The 25,123-nt window shown below is 39.7% G+C and overlaps 3 protein-coding genes and 1 pseudogene across 5 annotated transcripts in view; 3 read left to right on the top strand and 1 right to left on the bottom strand.

Annotated features, from left to right (window-relative positions):
* The window catches only part of ATAD5 (ATPase family AAA domain containing 5), a 35,953-nt gene extending 26,582 nt beyond the window's left edge, over positions 1–9,371 (top strand). For both annotated transcript variants that reach the window (XM_036454212.2, XM_036454211.2), the window contains 5 exons: positions 2,512–2,692; positions 5,190–5,371; positions 6,108–6,949; positions 7,416–7,574; positions 7,680–9,371. In XM_036454212.2, coding sequence (XP_036310105.1) covers positions 2,512–2,692; positions 5,190–5,371; positions 6,108–6,949; positions 7,416–7,574; positions 7,680–7,758 — 1,443 coding nt within the window. In that variant the 3' untranslated portion in view covers positions 7,759–9,371. The remainder of the gene's footprint in view (positions 1–2,511; positions 2,693–5,189; positions 5,372–6,107; positions 6,950–7,415; positions 7,575–7,679) is intronic.
* Positions 9,372–11,531: 2,160 nt separating this feature from the next.
* TEFM (transcription elongation factor, mitochondrial) lies at positions 11,532–16,686 on the bottom strand. Its single transcript, XM_036454224.2, has 4 exons — positions 16,583–16,686; positions 15,270–15,733; positions 13,121–13,270; positions 11,532–12,343 (listed from the first exon to the last, which is right to left on the bottom strand). The coding sequence occupies exons 1-4, from the start codon at positions 16,611–16,613 to the stop codon at positions 11,891–11,893; spliced, it is 1,098 nt and encodes a 365-aa protein (XP_036310117.1). The 5' UTR covers positions 16,614–16,686; the 3' UTR covers positions 11,532–11,890.
* Positions 16,687–17,439: 753 nt separating this feature from the next.
* Positions 17,440–18,029, top strand: LOC118728045 (annotated as a pseudogene). Its single transcript, XR_004990766.2, has one exon. The product of XR_004990766.2 is annotated as a 60S ribosomal protein L34-like (transcript).
* Positions 18,030–19,307: 1,278 nt separating this feature from the next.
* Positions 19,308–25,123, top strand: part of ADAP2 (ArfGAP with dual PH domains 2) — a 28,213-nt gene continuing 22,397 nt past the window's right edge. The window contains exon 1 of the mRNA XM_045587374.1: positions 19,308–19,318. The gene's annotated coding sequence lies outside the window, so the exon portion shown is untranslated. The remainder of the gene's footprint in view (positions 19,319–25,123) is intronic.

Raw genomic sequence — 25,123 nt, 5'->3', positions numbered from 1 at the left:
TATTGATTTTTTACAGAGAGGAAGGGAGAGAGATAGAGAGCTAGAAATGTCGATGAGAGAGAAACATCGACCAGCCGCCTCTTGCACACCCCCTACTGGGGATGTGCCTGCAACCAATGTACATGCCCTTGACTGGAATCGAACCTGGGACCTTTCAGTCCGCAGACCGATGCTCTACCACTGAGCCAAACCGGTTTCGGCTATTTTATTATTATTATTTTTTTAATATAATAACAGTGCTTTATTGAGAAATAAACATGCAGTTAAAATGCTCTTAAGTGAAGTGTATAATTTGATAAATGTTAACATGTAATAATCCTACATGTCACCATCACCCATATAAAAATATAGAACATTTCCATTACATCCAAAAGTTTCCATAAGCCCTTTTTAAAAAAGTCAGCACTCCCTTCCTCACCAAAAGTAGCCACACTATCCTAATATATTTAACTTTTTAATATTAGTGTTTTTGATTCTGAAATTTAAAATAATAGGAAACATTGTGTCCTTTTATAACTTTTTTTTAAACCTAACATTGTTTTTTAGACTGTTCAGTGGAATTGTTGAGTTGTTTGCATTATTTGTTAAACTTCTAGATAAATGGCAATAGATCTCCAGTGCATGAGATTTCTGGTAGCTGTTGTTAGGCTTTTTAACTTTAGCCCTGGTAGTGGTGTCTGTATGTCCATGTTTTCATGTGTGTGTGTTTGCATTTTTAGTTTACCTTTCTTGAAGTAATTTATATACAGTAAATTTCACCCATGTTAAGTGTATGGCTCAGTGAATTTTGACAAATGTCAATAGAGAACGTATTTATCAAGAACAGAATATTTTCAGGGGGATGGGTGCAGAGAGGAGAGGATTAACGGGGAAAAGGTATACATCTCTAATACTTTGAACAGTAAAGATAATTTTTAAAAATTTCTTTATTGATTAAGGTATCACATATTTGTCCTCAACCCTCCCATTTCAGTCCCCCACCCTTCCCCACTCATGTCCCTACCCCCTATTTTCCTTGACCACTGGTTAGGCTCATATGTATGCACACAAGTCCTTTGGTTGATCTATCTGAACAATAAAGATAAATTTTCTAAAAACTCAGAATATTTTTATTTTATCTCTTGTGTTCCATTGTGTTTTTCCATCACTATAATTTTGCCTGTAGAATTTTACATAAATAGAATAATATATGTATTTTTTATTTAGTTTCTTTTACACAACATAATGCTTTTTCAGATTTATCCATATTATTGTGGAAGTTCTTTCCTTTTTGTGAATGAGTAGTAACCCATTTTATACATATACTTCACATATATGAATATGTTGTCATATTCACCTGTTGATAGACATTTGGGTTATTTACAGCTGACCTATCCTATATAATAAAAGCCTAATATGCAAATTGTCCCCTTGGCCAGGAGTTTGACCAGGGGTCAGGGCTGACTAGGGGTGGCAGCAGCATCATTGGTGGCAGATGGCCAGGGGAAGGGATGCGCCCTGGCTGGCAGCCACTAGGGACCCTACCTGTGCACAAATTTCATGTGTTGGGCCTCTAGTTATAAATAAAGTTACTATGAATAATTATATTATTCTGGACATATATTTCCTTTTTTCTTTTTCAACTTAAGTACTTAAAGGTAGAATTATTGGCCAAATTAACATTATAAGAGCTTGATAAATTGTTTTCTGAAGTTTTCCAATGATTTGCATTCCCACCAGCAATGTATGAGGGTTCAGTTATATTTTGCATAATTATCAGAAGTTGGAATTATTCCATTATTTTATCCATAGTAATAATTATATATTGGTATTTCATGGTTTTATTTTGTATATTTTATTTATTTGTATATGTTTATTTACTTGTTAATCCTCACCAGAGGATATTTTTTCCATTGCTTTTCAGAGATAGAGTAGAAGGAATGGAGGGAGGAGAGAGAGAAACATTGATGTGAGAGAGAGACACTATTGGTTGCTTCCCACATTGAGTCTGCAACCGAGGTACATGCCCTTGACTGACAATCCACCCAGCCAAACCAGCTAGGGCAAAGATACACATTTTATTTAAAAAATAAATTTTATTGATTTTTTACAGAGAAGAGGGGACAGGGATAGAGAGTCAGAAACATCCATGAGAGAGAAACATCCATCAGCTGCCTTTCCTGCACACCCTGGGTTTGTGCCTGCAACCAAGGTACATGCCCTTGACGAGAATCAAACCTGGGACCCTTGAGTCCGAAAGCTGATGCTCTATCCACTGAGCCAAACCGATTAGGGCTAGAGACACACATATTTGATCGATTGCCTCCTGCACATGCCCCAAACTTGTAACCCAGGTACATGCCCTTGACTGGGAATTGAACTGAACCTTGAATCCGGCTCATTTTAATTCTCAATAAATGTTTAATATGTGAATTTTAGCAAAATTTGTCTTACTTTTAAAAAGACATGTGTTATTCATGTATTTCTATTAACTGCATTTGACCATGTTTATTTCCTTTGTCTTTCTCTCAGCTAAATGTTGCCAGCTACCTACAGACAATCTGCTTAACTGAGAATTTTAGAACTGACATAAAAGACTTTGTAACATTGTTAACTGCAAATACTTGTGATATTAGGAAAAGTATCCTTTACTTACAATTTTGGATTAGAAGTGGAGGTGGATTTTTAGAAGAAAGGCCATTATCTCTTTGTCGTAAGTTGATCTGTTATAAAAAGAAATTTCTATAAAGGGACCCTACGTTAAAATATATCCTATACCAAAATATTTGAAAGATTATAAAAACTTAGAGCACCCAGGTATCACACTAATCTTAAAAATACATACATATGTCAACTTCGTTGATGAAAATTTTATGAACCTTAATGTGGGTAAATAAAATTAAACTAACCTAGAGCAAATTGTTACTTATACATTTATAAACATATATTTTTATAAACAAATATATTATTTAACAATTTTTATTACTTTCTTAAAAAATTGGTGATTTTTCCCCACATATATAAATTATTTTTATGTGGCCATGTTGTAAGGTCCCTTTTAGCTTCTTCACTAGTCTGTAATTCTATTTTGCCTAAGAATTTTATCATTTCAGAAATGCTTTATTTTATTATTGATGTTTAGCCATCATTATCTAATTCAAATCACAGATAACATGTTGAGGGCTTTCTTCATTCTAGATCTTATGTTTCCATGAATAAGACATGGTTCCTTCCCTGAAGAAGTTCATAGTCCGCGGTTTCCATGCTCCATAGTCACAGTTACGTAGTTGCAGATTCTGCTCAGGGAAATACATGAATATTTAAATGAAATCAGGGTGACGTTATGAAATATTAATCCCCTGTCAGTATTTTTCTTTGAATATTTCAAAATTTTAATACATATTTTTTCAAGTAGACAAATATTTAATTCAACTATTTCTTGGAAGTAAATATGGAAAATAACCTGTTATAAAAAAAGTAGTTAATAACTGTCACCATACTACTGGATATAGAATGCTATACTAAGACTTTAGAAGACATATTAAGTATGGCATTTTTTCTTTTCTGGAAGATTTTATATGTATTTCATTTCTATCTATAAAAAGAAAGATACTCATTGGAAATTCAAACTTTTATGTAAAATAAAAAAGAACTTCTTCACTTCTTAAAAGAAGCCACTGTTAGACTTTTATCTATGCACAAATATTGCTACCTACTTATTTAGCAAAATTAATACTATATATATTGTTAAAAAATTTGCTTTTCAATCAGCAATTTGTCAATAGAGTTCTACCCCATTCTTTTTCATAGCTGCAGGCTATTCCATAATGATTGGATGTAACAATTTAATTAACATTACCTATTTAGAGACATTTAAGTTAACTTCTGTTTATTACTAAAGTATGCAGTGGATATCTTTATACACATTCTTTGAGCATATCTGTGAATACTTCTGTTTGAGAGAATTCTAGAAGTGTGGTTGCTGGGCCAAAGTCTATCCATTTGACATTTATACATGAATTTATGTTCCACAATGAGTATATGATGGCTCTTTTATGTGTACCTTTAACTAAACTAGGTTATCAGTCATTTAATTAATTTATTTTTTTTAGCATAGTTTTATTGGTTTCAGAGAGGAAGGGAGGGAAAGAGAGAGACAGAAACATCAATGGTGAGAATCATTGATTAGCTGCCTCCTGCACTCCCCACACTGGGGAATGAGTCCACAACCTGGGTATGTGCCCTGAACAGAAATCAAACCGTGACCTCCTGGTTCATAGGTTGACACTCAACCACGAAGCCACACTGGCTGGGCAGTTATCAGTCATTTTAATTTGCCAATTTAAAGGTGAAAAAATGAACAACATCTTAATTTGCACTTCCATGATCACTAAGGAAGTTGCACATGGTGTTATGAGTTTATTAGATATTTGTATTTTTTAAAAATATATTTTATTGATTTTTCACAGGGAGGAAGGGAGAGGGATAGATAGCTAGAAACATTGATGAGAGAGAATCATCGACCAGCTGCCTCCTGCACACCCCCTACCGGGGATGTGCCTGCAACCAATGTACATGTCCTGACTGGAATCGAACCCGGGACCTTCCAGTCCGCAGGCCGACGCTCTATTCATTGAGCCAAACTAGTTTCATCGATATTTGCATTTCTTCTGTGACTTTTCTGTTACTAGTCCTTGCACTTTTTTCATGTTGGATTGTTTTGTAAGCCCATCACTACCATCTCACATAACCTATGTATGATAAAAGTGTTTGTATTGTACTTTTAAACATATATATGTTATTGATTTCAGAGAGGAAAGGGGAGAGAGAGAGAGAGAGAGAGAGAGAGAGAGAGAGAGAGAGAGAGAGAGAGAGAGAGAGAAGGGGGGTGGGGAAACATCAATGATGGGAGAGAATCATTGATCGGCTGCCTCCTGCATTCCCACACAGGAGATCGAGCCTGCAACTTGGGCATGTGTCCTGACTGAGAATCGAACGATGACCTTCTGGTTCATAGGTTGATGCTCAAATACTGAGCCACGCCAGCTAGGCTGTATTGCACTCTTTATGAATTAAATAAATGTGTAGAGAAGAACAAAATGGAGGGTATAGGACCAAGAGATGCCAAAGGATCTTAGATTTTAAATAATTGTTTGATATAATTTGTATAAAATATGGATAGGTAAGACTTTGTTTTATTCACTTTGAAGGAGAAAACAGCAGAAATGTACAACTTATTCGCTCTGAAGATGGCCCTGATTCCCAAAATAACCCTAAAAATGCTACAAGGAGTCCTACAGACCTTCCCAAATGTGATACTAGCTGTGTTGAGACCTTGTTTGGCCTTAAGAACATTTTCCCCTCATCTGAAGATTTATTTTCATTTTTAAAGGTATTTTTAATGTCTAGTTTGGAATGTTAAATTTGAATGTTAAATTTAAATTTATGTTTCTTTCATCTTTTCAACACTCCTATATTTTGAGTCTAGAGATTAACTTAAATTTGCTCATCCTTTTTATAGGCTTCAGATTTCTGATTTTAACATATTTGATCTCTGACAAATGATGCATAGGCATTGCTCTAAATGCTTATTTATAGTATTGAGAAGAGAATTTAAAGATAGTTCAGATTAAAATTTTTAGAGTTTTTTTTTTTTTAAGATTTTTATTTATTTCACAGAGTAAGGGAAAAGGGAAAAAGAGAAAGAAACATCAATGATGAGAGAGAATAATTGATCAGCTGCCTCCTGCATGCCCCCACTGGGGATCGAGCCCACTACCCAGGCATGTGCCCTGACCAGGAATTGAACCGTGACCTGGTTCATAGGTCGAGGCTCAACCACTGAGCCACGCCAGTCGGGTCAGAGAATTATTTTTTAAATAAATGAGCTAATTATTGCATTGGGATGTATACTGAATATTAAAGAATTTAATTATTCAAGTTAATAGTCTAAATTAATTTTTTAGATTCATAATACTATTTTGATGAATTAAGGGACTGTGTAGGTTAATAAATAATGAGGGGTAATGGCTTCTTTGAATATAGAATACAGATGACATATTCATATGGATAGAAAAATGTTTAAATTGTATCGTTATAACATTTCTTTACTCAAAATTATTTTTCAGCACAAAATCAGAACAAAAGAAGAATGGCATAAGCTCATCCAGGTTCTTACAGAATTCCAGATGCGGAATGTAGATTTCTTATATAGTAATCTTGAGTTCATCCTACCATTACCTGTTGATATCATTCCAGAAACAGAAAAGTTTTGTGGTTCATCAGTAAGTGTGGACACCAGTGGTGCAACAAAAAATATGAAATGTCTTTCCAGGAAACATCCTGGAGAGAAGCCATTGAAAAAGTCACAAAAAAAGAAACATAAGAAAAAAATGGTAATTCTAGATGATAGTGACCTATTTGATACGAACTTGGACTTCTCTGATGAATTTCTTTGCCTTCACCCTGACTCCTCAAGTTCAGAAGAAAGCAAAGCCAAAGAAAGCAATTCAGAGACAAAGAAACTAAACAAATGTTTAGATTCTAATATTGAATCTAATCCTCATCTTCCTGAAACACCAGCAGAAAAAAAATGTTCTGCCCTTGTTTCTCACTGTTTAAATTCTCTCACTGAGTTCATGGATAACATGTCCTTCTTAGATGCTCTTTTACCTGATGAAAAGGAACTTGGGAAACATGACTTCAGTTGGACAAATGGAAAGGTTAAAAGTGGACTTTGTGATGAGTTTAGTCTTGAAAACAATGATAGATGGACTTTTCAAAACTCTGGAGAATTAAAGGCAGTGGTTGAAGCTCTCAGTTTTACTCAGTGTTCTTCTACTATTTCAAAAGCATTGGAAACCTTGAATTCTTGCAAGAAATTAGGCAAAGATCCAACGAAAGACCTTACTTTATCTGTTTCACAAAAGCGCACCAATGTGTACTTTAGTCAGACCTCAGCTGATCTAGAGTAAGTCTTTAATATTTTTTACATTTCAGTGGAAAAAGGATATAGGGGAAATTGTTAAATTCTTACTAATTTTGAAAAGCTGGGCTTTATTTATTATAATAAGCCCTTGATATTAATGACATACTGTAGCTTCTAATCTAATGAGGCAGTGAAGGAGATCATTCTGAATGCTGGGAAGAAAAATAAGGAGAGATTAGGGTGGGCTAGATTATGGAGATTCTGAGTGATAGAGAAAGGGATTTGGATTTGTTGTGGCAGGTAACTGGTAGCCATCCGAGATGTTTCTGTGTGGGAGTGGTTGAAAATGTTGAAAAGTTGAAAATGATACAGGAAATTAATCTGGAATCCAGTTAATCCAGTCTAGATCAGAAATAGACAAGCAGATGAGAAGCTGGTTGTGTTTGGGACTGTTGCATTTTTATTGGGTACTAAAAATAAAAAGTAATGCATTACTTTTAATTTACAGCTGTGCTCGGAAGAGGATAACAGTCATTAAAAGTGTATTTTCTAGCCGATCTCTTCTCAACCTGGCTAATAGACAAGCTAGTATAATTGAATACTTGCCAACTCTTCGAAACATTTGTAGGACTGAGAAGCTAAAAGAACAAGGAAAAAGTAAAAGAAGGTAGGATCTACGGAAATAACATTTTATATAGCTATTTCAAAATTCATATTCTCACCTGATGGAAAAATATTAATATTAAATTATTTTTCTTTGTAATTTTGACAGGTTCCTCCACTATCTTGAAGGAATTCACCTTAACATTTCAAAAGAGACTATGAATACTTTGGCAGCTGACTTCCCTTAATATTCCACACTAACAGTGCCTTGTACAGATTATTGTGTGGTCCCCAAGATATACATTTTTATATTGATTTTTGTGGAAGTTTACATCTCTTAATGTACATTTAAAACAGAATATTTGTATATTTTTTACTAGTGCGCAAATATTTAAAATGAAAAAATTTGAGTTGCAATTTGTATTTATGATGTGGTATTTTAAAATTTTTTTTGTATTATCTGATTTAGCTTTGTTGGAGTATTTATGTATATAAGTGAGCTGTTTCTAGGAGGTAGAGTTCACTAAGATATTTTTAAAGAGGGTTCAATGCTACACTACTCCATAATTTCTCCCTTTCCTGGTTCCTTTAATTCACCTCTCTTCAACCAAGTGAATATTCTGTCAAATTGTAAATATGAATCTCAAATAAATTTATACAATCTAGAATACAAAATTACATATATAATGCATAAGAAAACTTCCTAAGAAAGAAATTATTTCATTTTTCAAAAAGTAAGATCTCTCCTCCCTACTCCCACCTCCCACCCCCCCAAAATAAAATAAAATAAAATAAAATAAAATAAAATAAAATAAAAGGTCTTCCTGCTCAGGGTCAGCCTGCATACCAAAGGGCCATGGATTTGATTACCATCAAAGGGACGTACCTGGGTTCTAGGTTCAATCCCCGGGCCCGGTTGCTGCGCATGTGGTAGGCAACCCATTGATGTGTCTCTCTCACCAATGTTTCTCTCTGTGTGTCTGTCTCCCTCTCCTCCCATTCTTTAAAAATCAATGGAAAAAAATATCCTGGGGGAGGATTAACAATAACAAAATGCAAGAGCTTCCTGATTTTGTTTCTGGTGCACTCCTCCAGCATATTTCACCATTGAATACTGAATGTTGACAAAGTGGAATCAAGATTATGAATTATAGTTTTCATGAATGTTTTTTAGCAACCATACATGTGATATCTTATATATTTTGCCAATTCAAATCACTTACCTTGTATATTTTTATTGTATTTTTGTATTGTTTTATTTTATAGATATTAATTACGTTAATATACCTAATTCAGACAAGGTTTAATGTTATTTAACAGCCCTGGCCAGTGTGGCCTAGTTGGTTGGAGCGTCAGTCCCACACACCAAAAGGTCATGGGTTCTATCCTCAGTCTGGGCACATGTGGAGGCAAACGATCAGTGTTTCATTCTCATATCAATGTTATTTTTTATCTCCCTTTCCCTTTCTCTCTGAAAATCAATAAAAACATACTTAAATAAAATATAGTAAAATCAGTGAAACCATGTCCTTGGGTAAGAAAAAACAACAAAAGATTCTACTATAGGATTTCTATATACCAGTCATATCCACTGAAGGTTATGTTTTTGGAGGAAATATGTATTTTTAATTATAAGATTTAGAAATGCCACAGTTCACTTTAAATAATTCTTGCAATTATATAATAAGGTATGCCTGAAAATAGTTCCCTATTTCAAGAGTTTGTATTAGCTTAATATTCAGTTACATGATCTGATGAATTACAATTTCACCTCAAAAGATAAGGATCCTAATTTTGCAGGTGAAAAATATCTTATGTATACCTGCTTTAAATATGTATTAAAATGTTTTTATTTAACCTACTTTTTCTTGTATTGAAAATATATTGATTTAAAGGCTAAAGCTAAAAAGGCTTTATTCAGTATTTATATAGGAGTTCCAGGTATAATCACCTGAGTAAATATTGGATATAGTATGTTTGGATATAGGCTATAACTTACACAGGTTCAGTACTATGTAAGACCTCAGAGGCATTTTTTAAAAAAATATGGATTTTTTTCTACTGAATATAAGAGTTCACTACCTGCCAAGACCGGTTTGGCTCAATGGATAGAGCGTCGGCTTGGGGACTGAAAGGTCCCGGGTTCGATTCCGGTCAAGGGCATGTACCTTGGTTGCGGGCACATCCCCAGAAGGGGGTGTGCAAGAGGCAGCTGATCGATGACTCTCTCTCATCGATGTTTCTAACTCTCTATCTCTCTTCCATCTTCTCTGTACAAAATCAATAAAATATATTAAAAAAAAAAAAAAAGAGTTCACTACCTATAGAGCTCTTACCGTTAATTTTTGGTGTTTTATTAGAAAATTTTGATAATTCTCTATAATTGAGGAACCAAAGTAAAATAAGTCCATAGAATTTTTTAATTTTTTTTTTTTTTTAATGTATTGGTTTTTAGAAAGAGAGGGAGAGGAATAGAGCATTGATGAGAGAAATCTCATCAATGGGCTGCCTCCTGCACACCCCCTGCTGGGGATTGAGCTGGCAACCTGGGCATGTGCCCTGACAGGAATTAAACTGATGATCTCTGATTGACGGGTTGATATTCAACCACAGAGTCACACTAGCCAGGCTAGAATTTTTAATGTCTTTTTTGTTTAATAAGATTTGGGGAAATATTTTTCAATTCTTAAAGATGATAAATTCCTGTTAAATTTAAATAATTTTTGTGATAAAAATAAGCAAATTTTGAGTACTTTTCCATACTTCATATCCTAGCTTATAAATGTCTAAAACAGTCACATTTTCACTTACAGCTATTTTTAGAAATATGTGGGAAGTGGAATACCACATGTCTGGCATAAACAGCTGAATAGAAGGTGAGGCTATTTAGCAAAGTACAAAATGGTAGCAAAGGAGATGATCTGGAGCAGTGGTCAACAAACTCATTAGTCAACAGAGCCAAATATCAACAGTACAATGATTGAAATTTGAGAGCCAAATTTTTTAAACTTAAACTTCTAACTTCTAACACCACTTCTTCAAAATAGACTCGCCCAGGCCTTGGTATTTTGTGGAAGAGCCACACTCAAAGGGACCAAAGAGCCGCATGTGGCTCGCGAGCCGCAGTTTGCAGATCATGGATTTGGAGGAAGAATGGTTTCAGACATGAGTAGTTTGAGATATCTGCAATATTTCCAAGGTGCAGATGTTTATGTATATAACCATATACTATTTGTTCAGGTTTACACAGGCATAGCAACAAATCTAGAGTGTATACCAAACTCCTAAGGAGTTATGAGGTGCTGAAAGAGAGGACTTCCATTTATTTTACACTAGAGTAAATTCGTGCATCAGTAAGGTCCTCACCTGGCCTATACCAGTGTACAAATCTGTGCACCAGTCCTCTAGTATACATATCTTTGGCTCACCTCTTCCCGCCCTCCCCCTTTCCTCTGAGATTCATTAGTCTGTCCCACGTTTTCATCCCTGTGCATTCAGTGTCTGCCCCCTGGTGGTCAGTATGTGTCATAGCTACCAGTCGATTGGTTGCTTAGGCAAATATATTGTATATAGAGAGAGAGACTAGAGGCCTGATGCATGGAGTTTGTAAAAGGGGCTTGGCCCTCAAAGCCCAGGCTTTGTCTGGAAGGTCATCTGGAAGGACATCCAGAAGGTTGTTCAGCTGTCTGGTCTAATTAGCATATTATGCTTTTATTATAGGTTTTATAATTTGAGTTTTAGAATAAAAAAAAAAGACTTTGACATCAGAGACTTGGGTGCAGTACAAGTGAGATATAATGACTGCCTGAACTAAGGCAGATAAAATGGAAAATAGATGTGGAATAGTGCTACATGTATGAAAAGATACTCTGTCAACTAAAAGATTTCAAAGTAAGATAGTGAACGTATTAGACAAAGCTTGTTTATTCTGGGCTTGAGAGATGGAGCTGATGAAAATCACCTTTTGGAGGCAGTGCATCAAACCATGTTCCATTTATAAAATAAGATTCCACAAGTTGTGTTATCAATTATATTTATCTTTATTCCCACGATGAACACCATCCAAAAAAATTCATTCTTTTTCAGCCAATTCTTTAATATAGATGATATTTGCTTTTAAAGGAAGATAACTTTCTCATTTAAACTGTTTAGAGGTATCTTACTGTTTAACACTTAAACCTAAAAGATATAAAATCTCACAAAGATATTTATGGACTTGGCCTTGGCTTATTGTATAAACCATTCAATAGCCAAAAATCTGACTTTAAACATTAAATACACTCAAACCATGTTTTCTTTTCCATTAACATGGATGTCAAAAATCTTTTTTTTAAAATATTTTTTATAACTTTAAAGCTAATAAATAGAGCAGATTATATATTAGTGATCAGAATTTGAAGGTTCGGGGTCAAACACTGCCAATTCATAGAAGGCAACAGCTTGTAATAATGAATCATATAACTCTTCTATTCTGTATTGGTCAGTAGCTGAAAACATGTGTCTGTAGTGGATTATCTTATCCGATGGGAAGAATACCCGAGGCTCTTCCTTCAGGGCAGCGTCTGAGAGGAACTGCTTCACTAGCTCTTTCCCACTAGTGCGGCTGTCTCCGAGCATCAGCTGGAAGTGCTTCCCCACTGCATTTCGATTCATGCTCAGTACCTGATGCTGGCCACTCTGGGCAAAGGTTGTGTTTAATAAGGCATACAGCATGGCTTCCACGATATGCAAATGTAGTAGAATAGGAAACAGAGTTGAGTTCTGAAGGGAAAGTCCTGTTTTTTCCAGAACATAGAAGTCAGCTTTGGGCATCTTTGAAACGACTGGAGAAATCTTTAAAGAACAAAATAAAATAAGTGAGCAAAGTAAATCATTATGTTTTATTGTTTGGGTCCCCTCTGTCCCACTTCTATTTTAAAAATAAAATCACATAACTTACACTATTTTGCTACTGACAATTTTGAAGTAATTGAAAAAGCATTTTATGGGAGAATCAGAACAGCCAAATTTTGGTTATGGTTCTATCGGGCACCAGATAAGCTAAGACAAACCATTTAGTCCTAAGTACTACTTCCCTCATCTGTAAAATGGGCTCATAATTTCTAAAATCTATCTTGACTCTAAGATTAGTTAAAACTGTTTTATTAATCTTTTAAAAACTTCTACAGTACAGCATAGGGTTAGAATAATTAGCCTAGAATCAATCACCCTGACAACAGACTGGCTGCATCGGGTGCTTGATCGAAACAGTTCAATGTTGTAATCAGGATGATAATTACTGCCCATCTCACAAACTTTCAGACTCAAATGACATAATGTTAGTATTTAAAAAATAAGCTTTCCAAATATAGTGATGAAATTCTATAACCTTTAGAATCAACTTTAGCATTGTTTTTCCCCCCCAGGATCTGCCTTTGACATACACATTTCTTGAAAAAAAAAAAATGAAGAAATATTAAATTTTTAAAAAGTCACTGATGATGGAAAACAACTGGAATGGTGAGTAATAAGTACCAAAAAAGAATCTCTTCTTACTATTTTATTAGATTCTTTTCAGGACCAGTAGATTCAACTGTACAGGGTGGGAATTGGGACGTGTTACTGCCTTACCTCTTCTAAATAGACAGATGATGTGTATGTTCCTCTCACCAAGTGACAGCACTCTTTATGCTGCCAGTCCAGCACTGTCAGTTTACGGTCCAGGTGAGCCCAGGCAATTCTCCGAGTACCAAAAACGATGGATACGATACTGTTTACCGCCTAAAACAAAAAGGCTGGTTTCATGACAAGTGTAAACATTTTAACAGATACAAAATTTAAGCTACAAACTCAGAAAGCCAAGTTAGCTTACATAATACAAATATATTTATTGTTTATAAACAGAATTGTTAAAGACATGCAGGAGTAATTAAAAGGTAACTAGTAGCAGTCATTTCTCAGCACATAGCTCAACGTAGGCATTCAAATGTTGCTGGGGACTGCTAGATGCTGGGAAACTACCGTTTCCCCGAAAATAAGACAGTGTTTTATATTAATTTTTTTTCTCCCAAATTTGCGCTAGGTCTTAATTTTCAGGGGATGTCTTATCTTTCCATGCGCTAGGTCTTATTTTCGGAGGATTTCTTATTTTCGGGGAAACACGGTAGGAACACAGCCATACATGGTAAGAAACGCCATCACTACACTCCAGAGAAAAGAAGTGGTCAAGAAAGACTTACTGGAGGACTAGGAGAACGAGTAAAATGCTAAGTGGGAAGTTATTTCACCGAGATGTCCGCTTAGTTTGACACCTCAGACTCAGCCAGCAGATTAAAGAGTACAAGTGGGAAAAGGGCAGAGGGGGCCACAGACTTCTGCAAAAAATAACTTGCTTTAACCGAGAGCCACAGAGAACCAGTAAAGCATATACCATTCAGGAGTAACAGATTTACATTTCAGAAAGATCACGGACAGCTGTGTGGAAGATGGACTAGAAGAGATAGACTAGAGGTAGGGATTTGTGTTAGTACCTACCTGTCATATGACAAAGTATTAAGAATCTAAGACAGTGACAATGAGAAGGACAAGAAAGAAATCAGAGATAATGGGAGTAAAATTGTTATGCAAGATGATCAAGGGGCCTAGGATAACTCCAATTGTATTTCAGTAACTCCAATTGTATTTCAATTGTATATGGCATCATTAATCAAGATGGTCTTAGGAGGTGGGCCAACTTGGGAAGGTTGGGGGAGATGAGTTGTTTTTTAATGTATTGAGTTCAGGGTGCCTTCTAAGAGGACATGTGTAATAGAAAACCGGATATATGGATTTGGCTCTGTGCCAAGTCTGGGTTTCACCTCACTCCCAAATAGCTCATTTATGGTAGTAACACAGACAGTATACATTGGCATGACCTATAGATACAGAGATAAGCAGGAACATTTTGTAATTCTATATTTACCTCCCTCTTACTGCTAAAGAATGGGTAAATATGCATTCAAGGCAGAAAAATTTGGTGAGGATTACAAAATAAAGGCAAAAATAGTTTGGAAGCCCAAATAGCTACAAAATACAGGCCTTCTACCCTGGCTCGTGTGGCTCAGTTGGTTGAGCATTGTCCCATACACCAAAAGGTTGCTGGTTTGATTCCCGGTTAGGGCACAGGCCTGGGTTGTGAGCTTGATCCCCAGTAGGGGGCGTATATAAGGACACCGACTGATGTTTCTCTCTCCCTCCCCCTCTTTAAAATCAATAAAAAACATTTTTATTTTTATTTTTTTTTAAAGGGGGGAAGAAAATAACATTAAATGCTGCTGGAGAGATGTTCTAAAGTCACTCTTTGGCGTAGCTCATCTTTGCATCTTAATTTCTGATTACTCCTAACATAACTGTCAGACACAGCCAGACATCTCAACATTCCTTGTAAGTAAACTTTGCACAGACCTACTTCTACATCACTGTTTTGCATCTAGAATGCCCTCCTCTTCCCACTAGCCTCTCTCCCTCAGATACAGTTGAGTTCTCCCAGTAAACTTTCCCCAACAGTTGCAGCCCACAGTTCTCTCTTCTGAATGGCTCACATACTACCTGTATATCTCACCTTGGTATTGATCACATGCTACTTTGTACCGTGGGTTATCTATTAATATATGTATTGCTGGGCCCACCAACTGAACTACAAGCTGCCCGAGAGCCCTGTCTTCATGCCCAGAATAGTTCTTTGCAAAGTAGGTTCACAATATTTAGGCAGTATAATCGACGTTAATAAAAAAGGGTATACCTTAAGTCTCTCTCTTTCTATTTCTGGTTTGATGAGCTTTCTCAAGAGCCGGTTTTCCTGTGACTTTCTTTTTCTCACTCTAGTCTCTGGACAAAGAATGGAGTTACAAATCTGAACGGTAGTTTTATACTGGAACAAGGGCACATCCATTAAACTCTCCAAGTTCTGAAATGGCCCAAACTTTTTTCTGTGCTCTACAAGATTGATGGACTTTCTTCCACGAAGTGATTTGAAAGCTTCAAGTTCGTTATTAGATGCTGTATTCAACACATGCAATATGGAAGCCTGCTGTTCCGAAGAGAAGAGCTTGTCAAGTGCCTTCCCAGCCTCATTGGTCGTTTTGTCACAAAAAGCAACGCTGGGAGTACTTTTCTTGGGAGCAGTGGATTTTTTCCGACAGCAGGAATTATGTAGGGCCTGGAACGAGGACCATCCTAATGGTACTGGGAAAAATCTCCACCACCCTAAAAGGAAAATTTAGCAAAATGTAAGTTGGGTTGTCCTACTGCCTCAGTGTTAGCTGAAGCTTCACCAGAACCTTTGCAAAGTGGCACAGACTTTCCCATAATTTAAGTACTAGAGGACCAGCTTACGTTCTCCTGTAGAATCACTATTAAAATGAGTTGTTTAAAAATGGTATCTACATATAATTAACTAATAGCACTTTTTGTTTTTTACTCACAAGAGACAGCTTCTGACTTTTATGGCGATGTCTTAAGTTTTACTACCTAGGAATCTTATCTTATGCCCATCAAGAAGCATGGGTTTAAAACAATAATTTCGACTACTTAACATTTTTGACATTTGTAACTTGAGAGGAGTCTCTTTGTAATTAATGTCTCGTTATGGAAATGTATTTTCCCTCCATTTTCACCAGTGTTTTTCTTACCCGGTGGGACCAAATAAAATATTTTAGCGGAGTGGTAGATTTAAGAGCGGTTTTTACTTCCTTCTGCACACTTTTCAACATTTCTACCATGTTTACGGTTCTGCAAGCAGAAGAAAACCCACGTAAGGAACACTTTTGTAAAACCAATGGGAAGTCACGCTGATCTCGCGGCCACAGGAGAGCAATGCAGCCAGGGGCGAGCGGGTGGCTGTTACGGCTCTGCGCCCCGCCTTTCCTCTCCCCCGCCCCCTCCTCATCGAGCCCCCGTGCCCCCGCCGATCGCCCAGTCGGGGAAGGAGCCGCTCGCGGCCCCTTAACCCAGAGGAGCTCGATGGCGCCGTCAGCGCAGCGGGGGCTCCACGAGGAGACCTGGATCTGGGCCCGGGGCGGACGAGAAGTTAGCCCGGCACTGCAGGGACCCTACCTCCCGTCGTGAGGACACTAGGGACGTTCATTTTCCGAACCTAACGAGCACGTCCCCACACTTCAATCTTCCTCCACTGACTTCCGGTTCCGGCGCGCTGCCCCCAAAAGAGCCCGGCCTTTCCACGAGAAGATTCCGGACGCGTTCCGGACCCGCCCAGGTGTGGGCCCTGAGCGAGGGGCGGGGCCGCGGGCGGGGCCGCGGGGCGGGGCCGCGGGGCCGCAGGCGGTCGCCCGCAGGAGCTCTGCCCGGGATCCGAGCCTTGCGGTTCCGCGGACTTACCTCACCGCCTCCGGGAACGGGAGGAGAAGGGAGCAGGGGAGGCGCCAAAGGTGCTTGCAGGCAGGGTGAGGCGCCACCGGGTAACTGGAAGCCACCGAGGTTTGAGTGGAGTCTGGCGGGAGGTGTGTTTCTAGAAAATGCCGTGTCTAAGTGAGGCTGGACTGGAGGGGAAGAGGTGGGAGCCAGGGAAGGAGCTGGGAGGCTGGTGTAATTTCCCAAAGGACAGGCAACCCTGAGGATCTGAACTTGGGAGACATAAAGGAGAATGGAGAGGGTCCTTTCTAGGAAATGAGGAGACTTTAGCTAGTTTTGTGAAAAACAGGGACGTCAGGAGGAAGGTGGTTTTTGGAGGCAAAGTTAGTGCATTTGTGTGTGTGTGTGTGTGTTAAAAAATATGTTTTTATTGAGTTTTTACAGAGAAGGAGAGAGGGATAGAGTTAGAAACCTCTTGCACGCCCTCCCCTGGGGATGTGCCCGCAACCAGGGTACATGCCCTTGGCTGGAATCGAACCTGAGTCCCTTTAGTACGCAGTCTGACGCTCTATCCACTGAGCCAAACCGGTTTCGGCTGAATTTGTGTTTTTATGAGACACCAATGCTGGGTAGATATTGTCCAGGAGGCGGTGAGATGTGAGGGATTGTAAGTGCTCACAAGGACTACTCATGGGAATTCTACCAATCCAGCCAGTTTCTCGGAACGTAGGAATCTAACCAGAAATGAAGTAGCTGTCTTCCGGGGACGGTGACTTCAGGTATTCACCATGGTCCAGGGTTTGACATACCGCCGGAGGATGTCCTACAATACAGCCTCTAACAAAACTAGACTGTCCCGAACCCCTGGTAATAGAATTGTTTACCTTTACACCAAGAAGGTTGAGAAAGCACCCAAATCTGCGTGGGGTGTGTGCCCAGGCTGACTTCAAGGAGTTGGTGATGTGAGGCCTAAAGTTCTAATGAGGTTGTCTAAAACGAAAAAACACGTCAGCAGGGCCTATGGTGGATCCATATGTGCTAACTTTGTCCGTGACAGGATCAAGCGTGCTTTCCTTGAGGAGCAGAAAATCGTCGTGAAAGTGTTGAAGGCACAAGCACAGAGTCAGAAAGCTAAAGTTAAAAATGAAGCTTTTTTGAGTAATAAAAACTCATTCTGTTAAAAAAAAAAAAAGAAAAAAAGAAAAAAAGAAATGAAGTAAACTTTTTGTGCTAAATCCTCCAAATCAATAGGAAACAGTTTTTTTTAAACTCCATTCAGGGCTTATACCGCTGAATGAGGTATTAGGAGTTGAATTGTATCTCTCAAAAAAGAGATGAGGAAGTCTTACTCCTCAGTGCCTCAGAACATGACCTCATTTCCAAATAGGGTCATTGCGGATGTAATGAGTTAAAATTAAAAATGAGGTCACACTGGGGTGTGGGTGGGGGCTGGCTAATTCACTGTGACTGGTGTCCTTATAAGAAGGTGATCAGCCCTAGCTGGTTTGGCTCAGTGGATATAATGTTGACCTGTGGACAGAAGGGTCCTGGGTTCGATTTTAGTCAAGGGCAAGGGCCCAGACCTCGGTTGCAGCTCTTCCTGGGCCCAGGCCCTGGTTGGGGCTGGTGCAGGAGGCAACCCATTGGTGTGTTTCTCTCACATCGGTATTTCTCTCTGTCTTTCCCTCTCTCTTCCTCTCTCTAAAAATCAATGGGAAAATATCCTCAGGCGAGGATTAAAAAAAGAAAAGATGAGTGCCATGTGAAGATGGAGCCACAAACTGAAGTGATGTACACACAAACCAAGGAAGGCCAAAGATAGCCAGCGAGGCCATCACGAGGTAGGGGAGAGGCGTGGGACAGATTCACTCTCAGAAGGAACCAACCCTACCGACACCTTTACTTCAGACTTCCAGCCTCCAGAGCTGGGAGAGAATAGATTCCTGATTTTAAGCCAGCAGGTTCGTGGCGATTTGTTACAGCAGCCACGGGAAACAAATAAGGAGCCCGGTGATTGGTGCTTTCCGAGGTGATGTGGTCCGCTCTCAAGGTGCAACAAGTCCCTTGCTACCGGCACAACCTGAGGTCCTCATCCTCTCCGAGCCTCTGCTTCCTCGTTTGTGAGATGGACATAGAGGTATCTGCCTCTCAGTTCTACTAAGGGGACTTCTAGTTAGAAACTGGATGTAGAGAACACGACTTATAATAAGGGTTCAATAAATGTTAGTTCCTCATTAAAGCATTATCTCTCCTGGGGTGCCCATTATTTTTATTTTAAATATTTTTATTGATTTCAGAGAGGAAGGGATAGAAATATCAATGATGAGAGAATCATTGATGGGTGGCTTCCTGCAGGCCCCCTGCTGGGGATCAAGCCTGCAACCCGAGGATATACCCTTGACTGGAGTTGAACTCAGGACCCTTCAGTCCGAAGGCCAACACTCTGCCCACTGAGCTAAACCAGCTGGGGCCGGGGAGCCCGTTATTAATGAGCTTGAGGGGAAACCTTCACTCCTTGGAGCATTCATTCAGAATTACTTTGACCAGAAGTGGAAGTGGTAGGGAAAGAGGCGCCCACTGTGCCTGGTTTACTGAAAACCAGAATCTGTGTTCAAAATGAAAGTTGGCATCTTCCCTCCCCAGGAGCCAGTTCCTTCTCACTTCCCTGGCTTTGCTGCCCACATGCACATGTCCCTGCTCCTCCCACTCCCTTTGTCATCATGTTTAGCTTGTTACTTACTTTCTGTGTTTTTTAAAGTGTTTTTTTTTTTTTTTTTAACCACAATGTACATGGCAACCAACTGCTTCATTAAACTTGGGTTTTTACATATGATGCATTTTGATATTTTCTATTTCGTGATTTTTTAAAAAAAAACCTACACATCCATTTTTGCAAGACATCAGGTGGGAGATGTCTAGCAGATAGAGGTGAAAGGCTGAAACTGAAGGAGAAGACAGTGCTGGGTACAGATTTGGAGGCCATCAGCATGTAGAGAGGGCACTTCATTCCACAAAAACGTGTGTGCCTGACCTGTGTGGCTCAGATGGTTGAGTGTCGACTTATGAATCAGGAGGTCACGGTTTGATTCCCGGTCAGGGCTCATGCCCAGGTTGCAGGCTCGATCCCCAGTAGGGGCCGCGTAAGAGGCAGCCAATCAATGACTCTCATCAGTGATGTTTCTATCTCTCCCTCTCCCTCTCTGAAATCAATGAAAATGTATTTGAAAACAGTAATGTGTGTGCCAAAACCGGTTTTGCTCAGTGGATAGAGTGTCAGCTTGTGGACTGAAGGGTCCTGGGTTCGATTCCTGTCAAGGGCATGTACCCAGCAGGGGGTGTGCAAGAGGCAGTTGATCGATGATTCTCTCTCATCCATGTTTCTAACTCTCTATCCCTCTCTTCCTCTCTGTAAAAAATCAATAAAATTTATTTTTTTAAAAAGAGAAAGAAATGTGTGGGATGAGCCAGGGAGAGGGGTAGTGTGAGAAAAGCAGTGAGTGAGGGAGAGAATTCAGAGCATCAGTATTGGGGGTGAGTGGGATCGGAATACCACACCATCTCACCTCTGTCGCTTGGCATCTGCTGATCCTTTACCCTTAAATGCTCTCTCTCCTCAAAATGGTCTGAGTTCTGCTCATGTTTTAAGTGCTACCCTTCTGTCTGGAGAAGCCTCCCCGTCTTCAAAGCCAGAAGCATCCTTTCCCTTCACTTACATCTTCCTCATAATACATACTGTCTTGAACTATAGGGCTTTTTGTCTTCTTTTGCTTTTGACTACATGTCTTTGTCTCTGTATTGAACTATACATTTCCCCCAAAGTGATTTGGAAGCTACCAACTAGAATATATAAAAACACCCATTCGTGGTGTCTCAACATCCCTGCTGGAGGCAGAGGAGCCCAGTGATGGTGCTCAAATTCGGGAATGGGTCCCTCTGTGTTCCAAGCCTGGGTTCCAGCTTCAGAGAACCAGCAGTGTGAACTGGGTAAGTGATGTCACCTCTCTGAGCCTCTCCAGGGGTGTCCAGGGACAAAGTGGGCAGTTAACGTTTATGCCATCTTGAGCTAAGGAGAAAAGAGGGTTAGTGGTTTGAGATTTCGAAGGGGAGGAAGGCAGTTCACATGGAGATAGAAACTAACTGCTTGGTAAACAAATGCCTTTAATTTAAACAGAAAGGACTTTGATCTAATGGGACTGGCCAGGTCCCTGTCTGTCACACCTAGGTCTCATTAAACCATAGTTCTCTGTGCTGGGAGCTTCCTTCCTGTAGCAGGCCCTCTACATTCTGTTAGGCAGTTGAGTCTACTGTGTCTAAAACATAATTTAATTTTTAAATTAAGATAATTATTAAAATTATCTTAAAATAATATCCCAAAAAGGCATATTTTGGGGGGCAAACTCCACTCCCCTTCAGATGCAGAGAGGGCTTCATTGACCTTCCTATTAAAATAGCATCTTTGCTGAGACAGGTTTAGCTCAGTGGATAGAGCATCGGCCTGCTGACTGAGGGGTCCCAGGTTCAATTCCGGTCAAGGGCATGTACCTTGGTTGCAGGCACATCCCCAGTAGTAGGTATGCAGGAAGCAGCTGATTGATGTTTCTAACTCTATCTCTTTCTCTTCCTCTCTCTAAAAAAATCAGTAAAATATATTAATAAAATAGCACCTTCCATCCCTCTCTTTCCCCTTATTCTGTTTTCCTTTGTAGCATTTACCTCTCTGAAACCATGTGTATGGAGACATATTTGTTTCTCTGCTCATTTTCTGTCTCCTCCACTTGAAGGTGGGCTGCATCAGGGCTATCATAGAACTCAAATGTGATTCAATGGTCCAATGAGGAGAAGTACATTCTCATGCAACATTACATAGCCCTTAAAATTGTCAGGAAGGCCGAGACCGGTTTGGCTCAATGGATGGAGCGTCGGCTTGGGGACTGAAGGGTCCCGGGTTCGATTCCGGTCAAGGGCATGTACCTTGGTTGCAGGCACATCCCCAGTGGGGGGTGTGCAAGAGGCGGCTGATCGATGACTCTCTCATCGATGTTTCTAACTCTCTATCTCTCTCCCTTCCCCTCTGTACAAAATCAATAAAATATATTTAAAAAAAAAATTGTCAGGAAGCCTCTACGAGTATAATAATATAATTAAGACAACATAAAGCAGATTAATATGTAAAGAAAGTAAAAAACAAACACACACACACACACACAACAAAACAAGATATAAAAGTATATGAAAAATATGTCCCAATCAGATAAAAAGATGTATAAAAGACCAGAAGGGCCCTGGCGAGTGTAGCTCTCTGTCCAATGCACCGAGTAATCAATCACCTGTTAGATACACAGTCAGGCCTCGTGTCTGGGTTTTGGATTTGATCCTCAGCAGGCATCGTGCAAGAGGCAGTGGATAAATGTTTCTCTTTCACACTGATATTTCTCTCTCTTCCTCTCTCATACTTCCTCTAAAAAATAATTAATAATTAAATTTAAAAGACGAGAAGGAAGTTCATGAAAACGTTCGTGAAAATTGATGGTGAGATTATTAAAAGCATAATATTAGGTTGAACTGCATGTCGTTATTATTTTTGTAAGTCAACTTCAGACAGTTCAACCTTATGCATTGATGAAAAGAGCCCAGGGCAAACGTGGATTTGAATCCCCTCTGGAATATGTGTCATTTGGTTTGCATCATGTCAGATGGGTCACTTTGGACGCATTTACTAAAAGTCTCTCTCAGAGTCTCAGTTGCCTCATCTGTAAAATGGGCATAAAAATAGTCTGTACTTTAGGGTTGTATTTAAGATTAAATGGAATAATGTATGTAAGCGACCTGACATACAGCAGTCCCTGAATAAAGGTGGCCATCACTGTGGGCAGTGTTTAATTATGTGTGTGTCTTTTTAAATTTGGAAACTATCAGACAAAAGTATTTAAACTTTCAAAGGGGTTGTGGTCTGTTCCCTAGGGATCTTGAGCCCGGTCCAGGGCTGGGAATGTGACTGAAGGCTTTCCTCCAGCCCTGTCTCAGCTGGGCTCCTTTTCAGACAGAGGCGGGTGATCCTGGGAGCAGGGCTGGATGTTTGTCCTCTGAGGGATCCTGGGAACTTCATTAGAGAGGACACTCTGTCCCAGGGCCGGCTGCCCCCTCACCCCAGCAGCTGCTGAGTGCAGAGCCCCGGAGCCAGGCTGCCTCTGTCCACCTCTCCCCTCAGGCCCTGGCCCCAGCCCAGCCACAACAGCCTTTGGCCCAGTGCTCAGGGCTCTTCTCTCAGGAGCAGCTTCTGGTTCCTGAACACAGGGCTGAGCTCAGCTTTTTTTTTTTTTTTTTTTTAATTGATTGATTTTTAGAGAGAGGAAGAGAGAGAAACATCAGTTTGTTGTTCCACTTATTTATGCACTCACTGGCTGTTTTTTGTATGTGCCTGACTGGGGGTTTAACCCACAGCCTTGGCATGTTGGAATGATGCTCTAACCATCTCAGCTACCCAGCGAGGGCTGAGCTCAGCTTTGATCATGTCCTCATAAGTAGGTTACAGAGTTTCTCTTTGTGGTGATAAAAGAAAGTTTCGGGCCTGGCTGGCGTTGACCTATGAACTAGGAAGTCACCGTTCAATTCCTGGTCAGGGCATGTACCTGGGTTGTGGGCTTGATACTCTGTAGGGCATGCAGGAGGCAGCTGATCAATGATTCTCTCAAATTATTGACGTTTCTCTCTCTCTCCCTTCCTCTCTGAAATCAATTATATATTAAATGTTTTGGAAATAGTGGTGATGGTTACACAAAATTGTGAATGTAATTAATGCCACTGGATTGTACACTTGAAAGTGGCCAATTTTATGTTATAGAATTTTACCAGAATACTTTTTTAAATGAAAAAAAAAAAAAAAAAGCTAGCCGAAACCAGTTTGGTTCAGCGGTAGAGTGTTGGTCTGCGGACTGAAGGGTCCCAGGTTCGATTCTGGTCAAGGGCATGTACATTGGTTGTGGGCACATCCCTGGTGGGGGGTGTTCAGGAGGCAGCTGGTCGATATTTCTCTCTCATCGACGTTTCTAGCTCTCTATCTCTCTTCCTTCCTCTCTGTGAAAAATCAATAAAATATATTAAAAAAAAAAAAAGAAGAAGAAGAAGAAAAAGAAAAAAAGCCAGTTCTGCCTGGGTGCCTGATATACCAAGGTTGGAGATTCGATTCCTGGTCAAAGCACATATAAGAGACCACCAATGAATGCATAAATAAGTGGAAAAACAAATTGATGTTTCTCTCTCTCTCAATTTAAAAAATAAAAAAATCAATTTAAAAAATAAAAGAAATAATACCCCAAAACAATAAATCCAGGAATGGGAGGGCTGAAGGGAGAGCAGGTTATCCTGTGGGGTTTTGGGACATAACCTGGAGCAGACTGAGGCCACATTAGGAGTTCAGGATGTAGGTCCCTGGTCCACCCCTTATTTGGCTCTCTGATGTCAGCAATTTAACTCCTCTGAGGACAAAATGCTGTTCTCACACAGCTGGCTGTCCTGGAACTTGTTATTGAATGGTGTGAAACTCTGCTCTAGCCGGTTTCGCTCAGTGGATAGAGCATCAGTCTGCAGACTGAAAGGTCCCAGGTTCCAATTTGGTCAAGGGCACGTGTCTGGGTTGCAGGCTTGATCCCCAGTAGGAGGCATGCAGGAGGCAGCTGACCAATGATTCCCTCTCATTATTGATGTCTCTATCTCTCTCTCCCTCTCCCTTCCTCTCTGAAATCAATAGAAATATAAAATAAAATAAAAACGAAATGGTGTGGAACTCTGTAAAACATGGAATAAGAAAGAAGGAAAGAAGGTACCTTCTCCCTGCTTTCCTCTGAGGATGCCTGAAATCCCACCATAAGGCTTGGAACTAAGGATTGGAAAAGGGGAAACGAACGGGACCTCTCCATCTCTGGCTCCTTGGCGGGAAGGAGATGCTCCATTTCCTCAGGGGATGGCATCCAGGGAGGAGGCTGTGAGACTCAAGGTCCAAGAAGAGAGCAGCTCCGTGGGGAGAAAAGTGCACAGACCCTTGAGAAGTGTTGTCCTCAGCCTGTCCCCTACAGCCCCCCTCCCCTAACCCTCATACCTTAGAATGCCTTTCCCAGCTTTCTCCTGGGAGGTTTATTTCTGTCCCCTTTTTCACCCCAAGCAGCGGAAATGATTCATCTCTTGGCCTGTTTGGTAAACAGCCCCGTGCCCTCTGACCCGCTGGGCTCGCTCTCTGCTTCCTCTGGAGCTGCTCCTGGGCCAGTCACTCGCCCCCAGACCCCCTGTCAA

The sequence above is a fragment of the Pipistrellus kuhlii genome, unplaced genomic scaffold (assembly GCF_014108245.1).
Source record: "Pipistrellus kuhlii isolate mPipKuh1 unplaced genomic scaffold, mPipKuh1.p scaffold_m20_p_28, whole genome shotgun sequence".
Classification (NCBI taxonomy): Eukaryota; Metazoa; Chordata; class Mammalia; order Chiroptera; family Vespertilionidae; genus Pipistrellus; species Pipistrellus kuhlii.
The sequence above is the reverse complement of the archived record's forward strand: the minus strand, read 5'-3'. Positions and strand labels throughout refer to the sequence as shown.

Excerpts from the sequence above, each read along its gene's own strand:
- TEFM (XM_036454224.2), bottom strand. The coding sequence starts at position 16,613 with ATGAACGTCCCTAGTGTCCTCACGACGGGAG. Across the intron at positions 13,271-15,269 it reads TAGAAAGAGAGAGACTTAAG|GCGGTAAACAGTATCGTATC; the intron begins GTATACCCTTTT and ends TTTTTGTTTTAG. Across the intron at positions 12,344-13,120 it reads CATCTGTCTATTTAGAAGAG|ATTTCTCCAGTCGTTTCAAA; the intron begins GTAAGGCAGTAA and ends TGTTCTTTAAAG.